This window comes from Ochotona curzoniae, unplaced genomic scaffold (genome assembly GCF_017591425.1).
Source record: "Ochotona curzoniae isolate NIBS_2020 unplaced genomic scaffold, NIBS_Ocur_1.0 contig_430, whole genome shotgun sequence".
Taxonomy (NCBI): Eukaryota; Metazoa; Chordata; class Mammalia; order Lagomorpha; family Ochotonidae; genus Ochotona; species Ochotona curzoniae.
Genome location: NW_024466219.1, coordinates 12,219,894 through 12,234,369, shown reverse-complemented (window position 1 = coordinate 12,234,369; position 14,476 = coordinate 12,219,894). Strand labels below are relative to the sequence as shown.

The 14,476-nt window shown below is 57.4% G+C and overlaps 1 protein-coding gene across 1 annotated transcript; it reads left to right on the top strand.

Moving 5' to 3' along the window:
- The first annotated feature begins 10,491 nt into the window (after positions 1–10,491).
- TNNI1 (troponin I1, slow skeletal type) lies at positions 10,492–13,963 on the top strand. The gene is made up of 7 exons (XM_040985218.1): positions 10,492–10,524; positions 10,922–10,925; positions 11,658–11,699; positions 11,815–11,946; positions 12,520–12,609; positions 13,500–13,676; positions 13,813–13,963. Exons 1-7 carry the CDS (start codon positions 10,514–10,516, stop codon positions 13,918–13,920), a joined length of 564 nt encoding a protein of 187 aa, XP_040841152.1. The 5' UTR covers positions 10,492–10,513; the 3' UTR covers positions 13,921–13,963.
- The last annotated feature ends 513 nt before the right edge of the window (positions 13,964–14,476 follow it).

Sequence of the window (14,476 nt, the reverse complement as noted above, 5' to 3'; positions counted from 1 at the left end):
TGGGTAGTTTGGCTGGATGCACTTCGCCTGCTGGCGGGAATTCTTCCCTGGCTCCCTGGGCTCCACAAGTCATCCCTGGGGACCTCAGTGGTGGCACTGTGGCCAGACTTTGGCCTCCCAAGGGTGGGTCGACCCTGCCCCTAAACTCCAGGCCTCTAGCACCTTCTTTTTCCAGGACGGAGCCCAGCTGTGAGCAAAGTTCTACCACCCTGCGGAGACCCAGCCAAGCTGTAGCGTGGAGGCCGATCGAGGGGTCCCCCGGTGAGCAGCGCAGGGCGGGCTCAGCGGACAAAGGAAGTGGGCAGCACCGCTCCCTTGACCTGGTCAGGTGGCCAACTCGGAGGCGGCAGGCACAGCGCTCCCCCTGGTGGAAAGAGGTGGAAGCGCACAGTTTCCGCAGTTGTGCCGTGACCTGGTAAAGCTAATGCAGTGTGCAGTTAGGGAGACAAGTCTTGAATTGTGAATGTCTTTCTTGGGCGACACATAAACCTCAAGAAGCAGGAATTTTATTTAAGATTTATTTTATTTATTTGAAATGGAGGGAGAGGAAGAGAGAGAGGAGAGACAGCTCTTCTATATTTAGCTGATTTAGTCCTCGAAACAGACCATTAGGTCAGGGCTGGGCCAGGCCAAAGCCAGGAGCCTGGAGCGTCTTCCAGGTCTCCCATGTGAGTGCAGGGGCCCAAAGACTTGAGCCATCCTCTGCTGCTTTCCCAGGCCACAGCAAGGGGCTGGATCAGAAGTGGAGCAACTGGGACTTGAACCAGGACCCCTGGGGGATGCTGGCATTGTAGGCTTCGGCTTTATCACACCACAGCGACTGGTCCTTGAACTTCCTGATTGGTAGCGAATCCTCCTTGAAGGGTCAGGGCCTGCTTGCTTAGTGTTGAGGACACATCTACTCACCTGTTAGTCTGAGCATCCGCAATGCTCCAGTTGGTCATCCTTTCAAACTGCCAGCTTGGGACAGAAGTAGCTGGTAGTGCTGCAGGGTCTCTTGGGCTGGGTCTACCACAGGTGTGTCTGGGTACAGGAGCCAGGTTTCAGCAGGGACACTCAGATGTGTGTGGTGGGGGGAGGGCTCAGGGACCCCAAGTGCAGGTTGCTGTTCCTGTAACCAGGATTTGTGTCCAGGCCCCGGCAGGTGCAGAGGCCACCACGGTAGAGGCGGTCATTAGGGAGGCCTCAGCAGTGGATGCAGAATAAGCAGGGAGAGGCTCCAAGGGGCAGGAGATCCTGACGCACTCTTGATCTCATGCCTCCGCTGAGCGAGCTAACTTGGCTTTGTGCCTCTGAGTCTGTCAGCCTGTTGTCCCATCCCAAGACTGGGGACAGCTCAAAGCTGTCAGCTTGCCTGCAGCCGAGGAGACCATGGAGGCAGTGGGAGGGGCTGGGGAGAGATATACTGGGAAGGACACATAGGAGGGTCCCTCTTTCCATGGCCTGGGGAGGAGTGTGATGGCTTTCTCTCCTCTCGCCCCTGGGCTGGGGGAGTGTAGGATGGGACCCCTGTGGAGGAAGGGGGGCTCAGAGGTGTGGGCTCAGAGCAGCTGGCTCCTCCTAAGAGGTCCTGAAGGAGCCTCAGGAGCAGCACTGAGGGGGCCCCTCCCTTGGCATTTCCTCCTGGGGAGTGGTGGGAGTGGGCGGAGAGAGGCTGGGTAGGAGGGAAAGTGGGCAGGGCGGCAGGGCCCTTGGTTTGCGCATGGCAGGAGGGAGTGGTCACTGGCCAGGGTGACCTCCTGGGGGCTAAGTTTAACAGCAACAAAGGCCCAGCTGTTGCTTCTTTGTCTGCCCGAGCACATTGTTGGAGGGGAGAGGGGGTGGCCACCTGTGTCAAGGTCAGTGTGGCTCTGCCACAGCTCTGTTTCCTGGGGGAGGGGCAGCTGGCACCCAGGACTGCACACAGTGGGGAGTTCCCAGCCACTCCTTCCCATCTAACCCTCCGCTGTAGGCTCCCTGACCTTATTTTGGGGGCCCCAAGGAACATGTAAGTTTCCCTCCTGAGCCACAAGAAGCCAAACCCTGCACTGTGTTGTCCCACTCGCCTGATGCGCTCAGTAAGCACTTACTGAGTACCTGCTGCTTGCCAGGCCTTGTGTAGGATATAGAGTGAGATTACACATGTGGGCTAACTGCTGGGAAAGAGGGACATATAGGAGACTGGGGGCATAGAGGACGAGTTCCTAGCCTAGTCAGGGTAGTTAGGGAGGGCTTCCTGGAGGAGTCCCTGCTCCTCTGGGGCTTGCAGGAGGTAAGGGAGTGGATCAGGCAGCTGTGGACCCATGAGGAATGCTGGGCTGGTCCAGGCAGTGTCCAGGAAGGGCAGTGGGCTGGGCTGGGAGGCCTGTATGGTTCTCCGGGCCTGGCATGGGGTAGGGTGGGCAGTGGCAGGAGAGGTATCAGGGCCAGGGATGGGGCAAGCCCAGGTCGGAGGGGTTAAGTGTGCCCAGAGGGGTGCCATTGGTTACATTTAGAGTTCTTTATTTATTTGAGAGAGGGAGAGAGACAGGAAGGTGGAGAGGCAGACAGGGAATTTCCCATCTGTGTAGACCAGGCTGGACCAGGAGCCTAGAATCTCCCACAGTGGGAGTAGGGGTTCAAGATCCACTGCTTTCCCGGGTGCATCAGCAGGAAGCTGGATCGAAAGTGGAGGGGCCAAACTCCAGACTGCTCCCTTCACAGTGAGTACACCGAAGGGGGAAGTTTGGAGGGCTGTGTGGGCCTGGGCCCCACCCGCTGCCATCATGGTGTGGTGGATGGGATTGGGGAGGGGGTGAACTTGGGACCTGGGGATTTAAACCTCCAGCAGCCTATTGGCTGCTGGTAGGTACCAGGTCGAGATCGTCTCCATGCTCGGAGCTCCATTTCTAGCCACTGTGTCCACGCAGTAACCTGTCCCTGGATGGCCAGTGCGTGATTTGGCACCAGGCTCTGCCTGCTGGCCACCCAGCGGCCAGCTCTGGGGTTTTGGGCTTTGAACTGCTGCTTAGGTATCTCCATGTCAAGCCCACTGTACTTCTGGTATGTCAATCAATCCTAAAGACTCCCAAAGACAGAGTAACTTTTCCTTTGAAGGTAAGGGAGGGTAATGAGACCTAGTAGGTTGGAGGAGAGGGACCAGATGATCTTTATGGATAAGACTAATATACCAAACTCCTTTAAATCCTGTGTAGTACTTGTAATCACTGAACAATGCTGACCACTATACACCTGTCCATGCAAAAGCTAAGGCTCGGGGCTCGTCTAGCAGGATCATATCCTATTAGCTGACATGATGATATATCAAGAAGAGGCTCATATTAGGCAGGGCCATGACGTTAAAGTAGCACACGAGAGAACCATATCCGGGGGGTAGATTCTGTGGGGGATGTGTGGGCCAAACCCCATGGAAATACTAGCCCCACTGGTTAGCTCGAGTTGAAGGGGTGATGGACTAAACGAGGTGTGACCAACGAGCCTGCCATCACTCACAGGTAAAGGAACCCACAACATCTGGACTGGTCAAGGCACAGCACCGGAATGTGCATCCTGAATGTGTTCTGTCCTCTGTCTTTTCATGGTCAGGGTTCTGAGTCCGGCAGTTTGATTGGGGAGATCCCCAAAGAAACTTTGTATGAGGTATTCCCAGACCAGATTTTTGTATGTACAGGCCTGGCACAGTCCATTGCCCCAATCATCTGGTGGTTGCAATTGCTGGGTCGGTTCTGTTTTCAGCCCCGGCTTCCAATGGAACCAATGGGTGTTGCATTCCAGTCTGGTTCTGCCCAGCACACACTCGACCCTCACATAAACCAGTGGGAGCTGTAGTCTAGTTGGAGCAACCCACAATAACCCCCACTAGGCCCGCCCCCTACCCTGGTTTGCCAGTATATACAGCCGACTAGTCCAGTCTGTCCCACCTCCCATTCAGCTCTCATACATGTCAATGGGCATTGAAGCCTAGTTCCATTTAACCAGCTCCACTATCCAGCCCACACAGATGTTGTTGGGTGCTTTTCTGTCTAGCCACCCCAGCCCCTGTCCTGGTTTTCGTGCCCTCCAGTGGGGGTATTAACCCAAGAGGGAGGAGCCCACTATTTCCCTTCTAGGCCACTCCCACTCCAGGATTATACACTCTTCAGATGGTTCTGTGATTTAACTTGACAGAATTAGTCCCCAGTGCCAGCTTCTGCCAGCTGATGTATCCTGAGTGGTGGGGGCCTGCCAAGAGGAGGCGAGGAGGGGCCTGAGGTTGCTGTCACCAAGGCCTTGTCCCCCACAGTGGAAGCAGGGCCTGCACCAGGAGGTGCGGCTGGCAGGGGAGCCAGGCTGGGCCTTGTCACTTGCTAATTTGGGCCTTGAGAGGTGCCGGCCCTGTCCCTGGCCTTACAAGGCTTAGCGCCTCCAACAAGACACTTCCTTCCCTTGCCCCATGGCCTTCCAGACCCTACGAGGGACAAGGGTGAGGGAGAAGCCAGTGGCACTGAGGGTCAGACCCCTCCCAGTCCTCTTCTCCCCTGGCACTCACCCAACTGGCATCCACGGCCTGGCAAAGCCCTGGATCTCCTTTGTTCCTTCTTGTCCTGGCTATTTTGTCCTCCACTTTCCACTGGGTTTGGGGATCCCAGAGAGGTACAGGAGGTTCTCTAGACAAGGTGTTTTAACTCCTTGACTAAATGCTGACTCACCTCTGCACTTTGAAAAGGTAGCTAAGGGCATGCCATCAGCCTGCCCCAGGGGGCTCCAGGGACGTGGGGCAGAGCCAGGAGAACTGGGCTCACCCTTATCCTCATTTGTAAGTAGGGAGGCTGAGGTTTGACAAGGACCTGGGGGATGTGGCCATGGTCCCATGTTGTTAAAACCAACGTCAGGAGGGCTGCAGTGGGGTTGGGCTAATGCCTGGGGGCACGAAGGCCCACCTATCCAGAGTGGACGAGGGCTTGAAGGAGAGCTGGATGAGGTCTTAGAGCAAGGTTGGTGTGTTGGTGTGCTGTACGAGTGGCCCCTGAAACAGCATCGAGAGCGTGGTGATTAGGGCCAGAAGAGGGGCTGCTACATCCCAGCGTAGCTGGAGAACCATTACCTGTGTGACTGCATCCACCTGGAGGGGGCGCTGTTCCCTCAATACTGCAATAGTTGTAGGCCCTGAAGGCTCATCTGCGATTAAAGGCAGATACAAGGTTAGGATTAAAACTATAGGGCAGGCAGTTCTGGGATTGGGACTGGTACCAGCAGGGCCGGGGGTGGGGGGTGGAATGGGGTGGAACTGGACTGACTGCTCACCCTGCTCACTCTCTCCTCTCGGGTTCCTCACTGGCATACTTCGCACCTGGTGGGTGTGCCGCTCTGACATCCCAAGGGCCTGGCATGGACGGTGGTGTGGGAGGTGGCCCCAGCTGGACTGGATTCTGCCCAGGAAGAGAGAGAAATCTATCATCGCTGATGCACTCCCCAAATGGTTGCAACTGCCAGGGCTGGGCCAGACTGAGCCAGGAGCTTCTTCTAGGTCTACCACGTGGGTGTAGGACCCCAAGGACTTGGGCCAGAAAGCTAGATGGAAAGTGGATCAGCAGGGATTCAAATGGGCACCTATATGGGATGCCTGTGGTACAGGTGGCAGCTTAGCCTGGTGCAGTCAAATAAGAACCTTGAGATGGCATTGAATCAGCCCGGGTGACCCAGGGTGCACTCATACCGCAAGCCCCTTACTCACACCTGAGGAGACTCTGTCACGGAGTGTCTTGTACCCACTTTCACGGGCATCTTTGGGGGCAGCTGTTCAGCTGACCAGAGTTCAGGGCGGTGGACCCTGTTACAGCTCCGTGTCTGGGGAGGTTCTCTCTAGCCAGGTGGTCTCATAGCTCAAGGACGGTGGCCTTTGCTTGGCCAGGCAGGATGCGCTGAGAAGGGGCGGCTTTTCCTGTGCAGCCAGGATGAGGAAGGGCCAGGGACAGTGAGGGGGTCACAGAGCTCCCATTTCTGCTGGTGACTCCTTGGCTGGGTGCAGGTAGGCAGTCTCCAGCCAGCCACCGCAGAGTCCTCGGCCCTCCTACTTCACATGCAAAGCAAGACTGGGGCAGGGACAGGGGTAGGGGACAACAGGCATGACAGGGCAGGCTTGTTTTGAAGGTATCTTTTACATGGATGGTAGAGAAAGGTCTTGATGTGCCAAGGGCAAGGTTATTCCTCTCCTCTGTTCCTGAGCTGGGGTTGCAGGTCTGGGGGAACAGGTGGGTGCTACATAGCCTGGGGTATGACAGGATGGCAGGGATGGAGCTTGGACAGTGGTACCTGCACCCCACAGTGTCTGGGCATGTGTGAGCTGCCCCCAGATCTCTTGAGTACATGTGGGCACACACTCCCTAAGGTACCTGGTCTGTGGAAACTATAGCCATACACCTGTAGGGGGCAGTAATCCAAGTTCTTGAGCCTGACCTGCTGCCTCCAGGGTGCACATTAGCAAGAAGCTGGATTGGATACTGAGGAGCCACAACTTGACCCAGGCACTTGCATATGGGTTGGGGGCATCCGCTTTATTTTCCGTTTGTGAGAAGTAGGCTGATTCCGACAGATAGCTCTGTCTCTTCATGTGTGATGTCCTGTCAGAAAGTCACAATAAGCCAAGACCAAAGTGTCCGGCAGACTTGACCCTGCACTGCTCCTCCGTCCTGCCCCATGGAGGGTGTTGCCCTTGCTTCCCATCCCAGCCCTCCATGCAGGCACCTCTGTCCCTAGCCCCATAGCATTCCAGCACCCATCCTTTCTCCCTGACGGTCCTCCAGTGTCCAGTGGGGTGGTTTCCCGGCAGCAGAATGTCTGTGTCCACCCAGGGCAGGCCTGTTACCCGTGAGGACACTGGGGGTCATGTCTCCTGAGCTCCCGCTCCAAGCAAGAGGGGGAGTATGGGGTAAGTGTTGTTGGAGCTTTCCTACCCCCTCCTGTTTGTGAGGTCTCTCTCTGGCCTCTGAGAGAGGTCAGTGTCCTGCCTGCCCTGCCCTAGCCTGGGATGCTGGCCCAGGAGCTGGCCGACTATAATAGCCACAGGATTAACATAGCAGGCATTGTCTTTCTCTGACTATAGGATGGGTATTATGTGTTCATCAACAGCCTAAAAATACCCACTGAACAGGTGCAGGTCCCACAGCTCCAGCCTTTTAGACAGAGTGGGCTTCTGGCTAGTGAGACAGACCAGGCAGGAGAGAGGTGGGTGAGTCCAGCCTGGGGGCTGCTTGGGTCTTGGGAACCCAGGCAAATCAGCTGGAGTGTAGATAGAGCTCACACTTTCGTGAGCACTAAGGTGGGCCTGCTGCAACTCACTGCTCTGATGCCACTGACAGCTATGCAGCTCAGGCCCATGGACACTCCAGAGCCATGGAACATTCCTGAAGCTTCAGCCCTCTCCAGCTCTGGGCCTGGGCTTGGGAATGGGGGGGTTCCCACATTTCTTTGTCATAGATGGAGGGATCTCCACCCTCTCCTTCCTCCCTAGGTAGGGTCTAGCTTTGCTTGGCCTGGGTTTGTGTGTGCCACCCCCACGTGTCTACAAGCTCGTGTAACTGCTGTGTGCATCTGGGACCGAGGGGTACAGGGAGGGTGGGGGAAGGGAAGTGGGAGGGGGCAGTGCATGCTTCTATTTTTATCAGCCAGTTGCTGTGGGCCACAGTTTTCATAGCTTCCCCTCACTCTGCCTTCCCCTTGTGCAGTCGCTGGGGAGACTCAGGCCAGCTGTACGGGACTGGACGAGGTGAGTGTCTGCAGTCCAGGGCTGGTGGGCAGAGCCAGCTGGGGTGGGGGGAACCCAGCTAGGGGAGGGGGCTTCTGCTTGGAGAGAGTCTGAGGTTTTGTCGAGAGGAGAAGAGGGGAGAAGGGTTAGTTGGAAAAACATCCTTAAAGTACCCCACAACCCTCAGCTTCTATTCCATGCCTAAGGGCAGGGGTGGGGGTGAAAGCCTAGTGAGGCTTTCAGGGGCTGTGAATCTGGAGCAGAATTTTCCATCAGCTTCCTTAGGGACCCTGAGGCAGAGCCTCATGGGAGAGGGTTTCAAAGGGGAAGGGGATGGCCTTGAAGAGCAGAAAGAAGGAGCACATGGGGCTGTGTTGGGAGTTTAGGGAAGAGCCTGTTGTGACTGTGGGTGCCCAGAGATGGAGCCAGGACCTTCTGCCAGATCAGGGAACCACCTTGCTCATTGCTCTTGTCTCAGAGGAGCCCGCTCAGTGCCTTTGGCCTATCCACCTGGGTAGCAGGGCACAAAGGGCACGGGAGCCCACACAGATGCGCCAGGCACGGCATCATCTAAAGTGAGCTCCACAGCCGAGGATGGTGGGGACTTTGTCTGTATTGGGCAGCCCCTGCCCCAGGGATGGCAGTCACAATCCTGCCTTGGCACTGGGGTCCTAATGTCCTGCTCAGGGCTTGAGACAGGCTGCAGTGTTTGTAGGGCGTCCCCAATCACAGGCTTGTGGCCAAGAAGGACAGGGATGCCCTTGAGTTGGGGTCCAAGGTTGGAGGGTGGGGAGCAGGGGATGAATGGGGGTTACCTGCTATTTGTGTGCCCTGATTATCAGGTGTGCATGGAGAGCAACTCCTTCCTTCACACACGCATGTAATCAAATATACACACAATAGGCATACTCACAGCCCCTGTCTGCCTTCCCAAACCCCACAGGCCTCAGGGGAGCGACAGCCCAGCCCTGAACCCAGCTCTGAGCCCTGGGCAGAGGCCCTGGCCCCCCTCCTTCTCCCTGTGGAGTTTCTGATTATCTCCTTGTCTGCTGCTTATGGGGGATGGAATCCTGCCTCTCCCAGCCTGGCTTTGCTGCCCCCCTTTACCCCTCCCTCCCCCCTACCCCCTGTTCTTATCATCTCTCTGCTTATCTTCCCCAGGACCTGTCAAGGGTCCTATGTGGTGGGTGTCAGAGCCCAGGCCAGAGGGGGGCCCTCTTGCCTGTCGTGGACCCCTTGGCCTGGCATTTGTCAGTGGGGCGGGCTGGGGACGGGAGCTTGGTAGGAGGCCTGGCTTCGGCAGGTAGGGCTGCAAGCTGGCCAGGGGCCCAAGGGGGAGGAGCCACCTCCAGGGAGATAGTCATGGATCTGGTGAGTGGAGACCCGCTGTCCCCCAGGACTGGCAGGATGGAAGGGTGGAAGGGCAGAGGTGGGGGAGGGAGGGAGGAGCTCACGTCTGGGGAGGAGCCCTCAGGAGGAGCAGCTGCCTGTAAAAGCTAATTCCAGCCAAGCATGCCAGGAATCCATGGATTCTCTCTCCACACCTCTCCCTCTATACCCCAGGGGGACAGCTGGGATTCCGCTGTATTCCCCCTCCCCTGCTGGCAGAGGCATAGGGAGGCCCAGAAGGTTTTCCGACCAGGTGACAGATTCAGGACAGGTGGCCAGAGCCCTGCTCCAAGGGAGCAAAGACAAAAGCGTCAGCAGGACAGTGCTGCTCCTGAAGGGAATGTCAGTCCCTCCTTGCTCCAGTCCAAGTTCTTGAATCAAGTCCAGGTGCTTGACCCCTGAGCTGGTCCACACCTGCCCCTCTCCATGCACACTAGCCTCGCCTATCCTTCACTCCATAACCCAGCCCAGGGTCCCCATCCCCCTATGCACACCTGTTCCCCATCCCAGCTGCCCCTCCCTCCCTTACCCACCTTGTCCAGGCACAGGCAAGAGGCAGTTAGGTCTGACTTTGGACTATCCTTCTCCACAGCCTCAAGGTGCCCCAGTGTCGGCCTGGGTCCCTGGGACTGCCCGTTGAGGGGGGCTCCAGATTGTGTTCTGTGGTCTCCTGGGGATGAGGCTCGCACATTAGCTTCCTTCCTGCAGCCAATGCCTTCTGCCCCTGATGAATTCGCTTGGCTCCCCTTGAAGTTGTGGATGGAGCAGAGGGCCTAAGGGCTGCACACTAAGTGGGATGCCTGCCCGGGGAGGTAGGGGTATACTAGAGCTCACCCTGCACCCCCAGCATCACCGCCAGCACTCAGAGCCTTGTCGGGGCTTCCAGGCACAAAGTCCTGGTGTGGAGTGGCACCCTCTGGAGTTGTGCAGGATGGTGGCTTCTTGGATCCATTTCCATTCCTGTCCTTACCCCTTCTGGGGCTCTTCCACACCCCCCAACCCTGGCTGCACCCTTTAACAACCATGCTCTATCTTTTGGATGGAATATGGACTTAGTGTGTCATTTGAACTCCCCATGGGTGCTTCCACCCTCCTCAAGCACGTTTTCTGAGGGATTGGCAAACTTTTTTCTCTGGAAGGGGCCGGGTAGAAGCCCATCTCAGGTTTTGCAGGTCACCGCAGTTTCTCATGTCCTTCTCTGCTGGTCTCACCACCCTCTAAGCAGGAACGGGCTGGGGCTGGGGTCGGCTTGGGACCCCTGTCACGCCCAGGTCTGCTGGGGTCTTTTGGGTGCATTCTTCTCTCCCCTCCCCATGTCTGACTTGCAAGCCCAGGGTGGTGGAGTTGGGGGTGAGCCAGGCATCTTGCCTTTCCCTCAAGCATGACTCCTCTGCTCTGTGCAGGTGCTGCTCTGCTGCCACCATGCCGGAAGTGTAAGTAGCCCTGCCTGACCCAGGACTCCCCAAGACCCAGTCCCCTCATTGCCGACCCCAAGGACACAGATGCTGCATCAGCCCCTAGGTTCCTGCCTGTTCTCCCGGCCTCCAAGCTCTGTGTGTTCCCTGGGCTCCACCTCTCGAGGCTGTCTTGTACTGCACCCTAGGGCCAGGTCTCCCTGCTCCTCAAACCAGCCCCGCCCTCCTCCTTCCTCCCTCCAACCAGCCTCTCCCAAACAGAACGCTCACTAAACCAAAGGGTCACCGGGTTTTTAATGTGTTCTGGGACTCATTATCTCCCCCTCCCCTGTGCTGGTCGGCGTGGCTCTCCTGCTGTGTGATCATCGGGTGCACTCTTGGCTGTCTCCCATCTCCTTGTGATGGGCACCTGAAGTGAGGTGAGTGCTATTTGTAGTGGCAACGCCTCTCACATGGGTGGAAGGTGGCCAGTGGGCTCTGAGGTGAGGGGACAGAGTGAGTCAAGGCCTGGGGAGGGGCACAGCTGAGCAAACTCTCCGGAGGAGAGAGACCTCACGTGAAGATTTGAACTAGACAAGGGAGCTGCTGTCCCAGCGTGCAGGAGCTTGGCAAGGTGGCCCCAGGGCTGGGACAGCAGCAGGGCTGGGTGGGATGACTCGCTCAGAGCCCGCCTACTTCTGTTCTCCAGTAGAGTGTCTGAGGGTGCTGGCCCCTGCTGGCACACAGAACACATTTGGTGCTTTTGGTGGGAGCAGGCCATGCTCTGATTTCCATAGGTGGTGCTGACAAGTTAAAAAACATTAATGTACACAGAGAGTTGCTAAGGAGGTTGGGGGCGGAGGGAGGTGTCAGCACACAAGATACATGAGAGGGTGGGGAGGCAGCCATGTGACCCAGCCAGGCTCTTGCCAGCACACACCTGCAGCAGAGCCAGAATGGGAGGTCAGCCCCCATGTCGAGGTAACCAACCACTGCGCTCTCTAAGCTGGAGAGGGTGAGTCACCAAGCTGGGCTTTAGAGGGGCCTGATGCCAGCTGGGGATTCTGGGTAAAGATGGTGCCATCTGTTGTCACTCACCCTGCATAGCCTCGAGTCCCATGTCTCCAGCCTCTGCTTCACCATGCATCTCTCTCCCCAATTCTTGCCCTCAGAGAAAATCCAAGATCACTGCCTCACGCAAGCTCTTGCTGAAGGTAAGGCTGAGGGCTGGCTTGGGGTTGGGCGAGGGGTTGTAAGGAAGCAATTCAGAGCATGGGTGAGGAGGCAGTGGATGGAGCCCCAGCGGCTCAGCAGGTGTGTCCTATGCAGAGCCTGATGCTGGCCAAGGCCAAGGAATGCTGGGAGCAGGAACACGAGGCACGTGAGGCTGAGAAGGCACGCTACCTGGCTGAACGCATCCCTGCGCTACAGACCCGTGGCTTGTCACTCAGCGCCCTGCAGGTGAGCAATGCCAGCCCGGGCTGGGGTGCCTGGGTTGGGAGGCCCTGGGGGACCAGGTGGTAGAGGCCTGAACCAATGTGGGCTCCATGCTCTGTAACTCACAGGTGTTCTTTCCTTCCTTGTAACTGAGTCTCCATAACCACCTGTGAGGTGGTGATGTCACATTCCATTTTACAGGTACAGGAATTGAGGTGGAGCCGTGCCTATCAGCAGCTGGTGCCACAGCATGGAGTAGGGGCTGAGGGGGGAGGTGGGAGAATAGGGCTGGGGGCAGGACTCAGAAGCCCGTATATTTGCTGTTTGGATCAGCATATGATTTTTTGGGATTCTGCTCAACACTTCCATTGAAGGAAAACAGTGGGGAACAGGGCTTCTCTCTGAGCCCTCACTGCCCAGTGGGCCCCAGAGTGACCAAGGCTGGCGGCTCCTCTGTACAACTGCGTCTTGCAAGGGGGCCAGGGCAGGGGGTGGGGGACACGAGCACGGGGCGTGGGGGTGGAGAAGGAGGTCTGGAGGCCCACGTTCTCTTCCTCTCTTCTCTACTCCTGCCTGCTGGTCCCTCACCGACCCTAGGACCTGTGCCGGGAGCTACATGCCAAGGTGGAGGTGGTGGATGAGGAGCGCTATGACATCGAGGCCAAATGCCTCCATAACACCAGGGAGGTGAGTCGGGGCTGAAGGGGAGGGCAGGGACACAGCAGCTCACCTTCTGCAAGGCCTCTGAGTGACCCCTTAGCAGGAGCTTCAGTTGCTGCCCAGGCTGGAGATGGGCCTGGAGGAGGTCTAGTGGTCACAGGAGGAGCACAGATTCTCTCCTTTCCTGCTTCATGGGTTCTGGGTCTGCTTGTCTACTCACACCATACACCTGTCCATGACCTCTGACCTTGGCCACTTGCAGTCCCACCTGCACCTCTGAACCGCCTGCTGACTCTGGGACTGAAGGGCCTCAGGACTCAGTTCAGGTCACGCAGTAGTCTTGGGCTGTGTGCCACCTTCTGGTTCCCGTCCCTGGCTCAGTACTTCCTGAGCATGACAGCTGGGAGCACCAGCTCCACCGCTCCAGTTGGGGCCGCCTGCCTCTGGGCATCTTTCTCAGCAGAAAGGAGGGGGAGAAGGAGTGTTTAAGCCACTTCCGTCCTTCCCACTCCTGCATCCCAGGAGTGATGGCCTGTGGGGTCACCAGGTTCCAAAGAAATTCCTCCACTTCCAGATAGTATGTCCTGGAACATCATTTGAAGTGGGAGGTCCAGGGTTTGGGTGTCTGTTCAGCCTGCTGGATCAAGGCTATAGGAGGCTTTGATGCCTCTCTTGGGAGGGGTAATTTGAAGCAGTCCTGGACCACAAAGGGGTCTGGACCAAGGTGGAGATGGGAATGGCAGGGCCCCTGCTTCAGGGCTCCCTCCAATGACTGCAGCCATTTTAGTCATTCCTTTGCATCGGTGTAGAGGTTTTGCAAAGTGAGGGGCTGGTGGAGCTGGTCTTGGACTGGAGTGCCGGAAGCCCTGTGGCTGTCATTCTCCCTCCCCTGAGCTCTAGCCCCCTCTTGCCCACAGATTAAGGACCTGAAGCTCAAGGTGCTGGACCTCCGTGGGAAATTCAAGCGCCCGCCACTGCGTCGGGTTCGGGTCTCGGCCGATGCCATGCTGCGGGCCCTGCTGGGCTCCAAGCACAAGGTGTCCATGGATCTGCGGGCCAACCTAAAGTCCGTGAAGAAGGAGGACACAGAGAAGGTGAGGGCTCCTTTCTCAGGGCCTCCAGCCCCTGGTTGGGGCTGCCGTGATTCCCTCCTGGGTTCTGGGGGACAGGGGTATACAGGCTGCCTCCCTAACTCAGTGAGGGTCTAACATGTATGTGACCTGCCTACAGGAGCGGCCCGTGGAGGTAGGCGACTGGAGGAAGAATGTGGAGGCCATGTCTGGGATGGAGGGCCGCAAGAAAATGTTCGATGCTGCCAAGTCCCCGACCTCACAGTAGAGGTGCCTGACACCCCCTCCCTGTTCCCTGGGTACCCACAGAGGCCCAGAACCGTGGGGACCACAGGCCAGGACTTGGCAGGGGGCCCAGGGAGCAGAGCCTCCCAAGACAAGTCAGCTCCTGGCAGGGCTCACATCACATCTGCTTTGGGGTCCTTTGTGTTCCCCTCATCTGCAAAACTGGGGATCAGATCCATGGACCTCCAGGATTGGTGCTGAGAGCAGTGGCATGACCTGGAGATACTGGGTGTCCAACCCCAGCCAAGGCCAGGTGACATGGAGACCTTGGTGGGGCTGGCCTCTAGGTGGCATTGCTGCACACAGGGCTTTGAGAATCACCCAGAAATAGATCTTCACTGGCTGATTCACTTCCCCATATAACTGCAATGGCCAGGGCTGGGCCAGGCTGAAGCCAGGAGCCAGGAACTTCATCTGGGTCTCTCACATAGGTGCAGGGGCCCAAATACTTGGGCCATCCTCTGCTGCTTTCTCAGGTGCATTAACAGGGAGCTGGTTAGAAAGTGGAGCAGCTGGGACATACATTTGTATCCATGGCA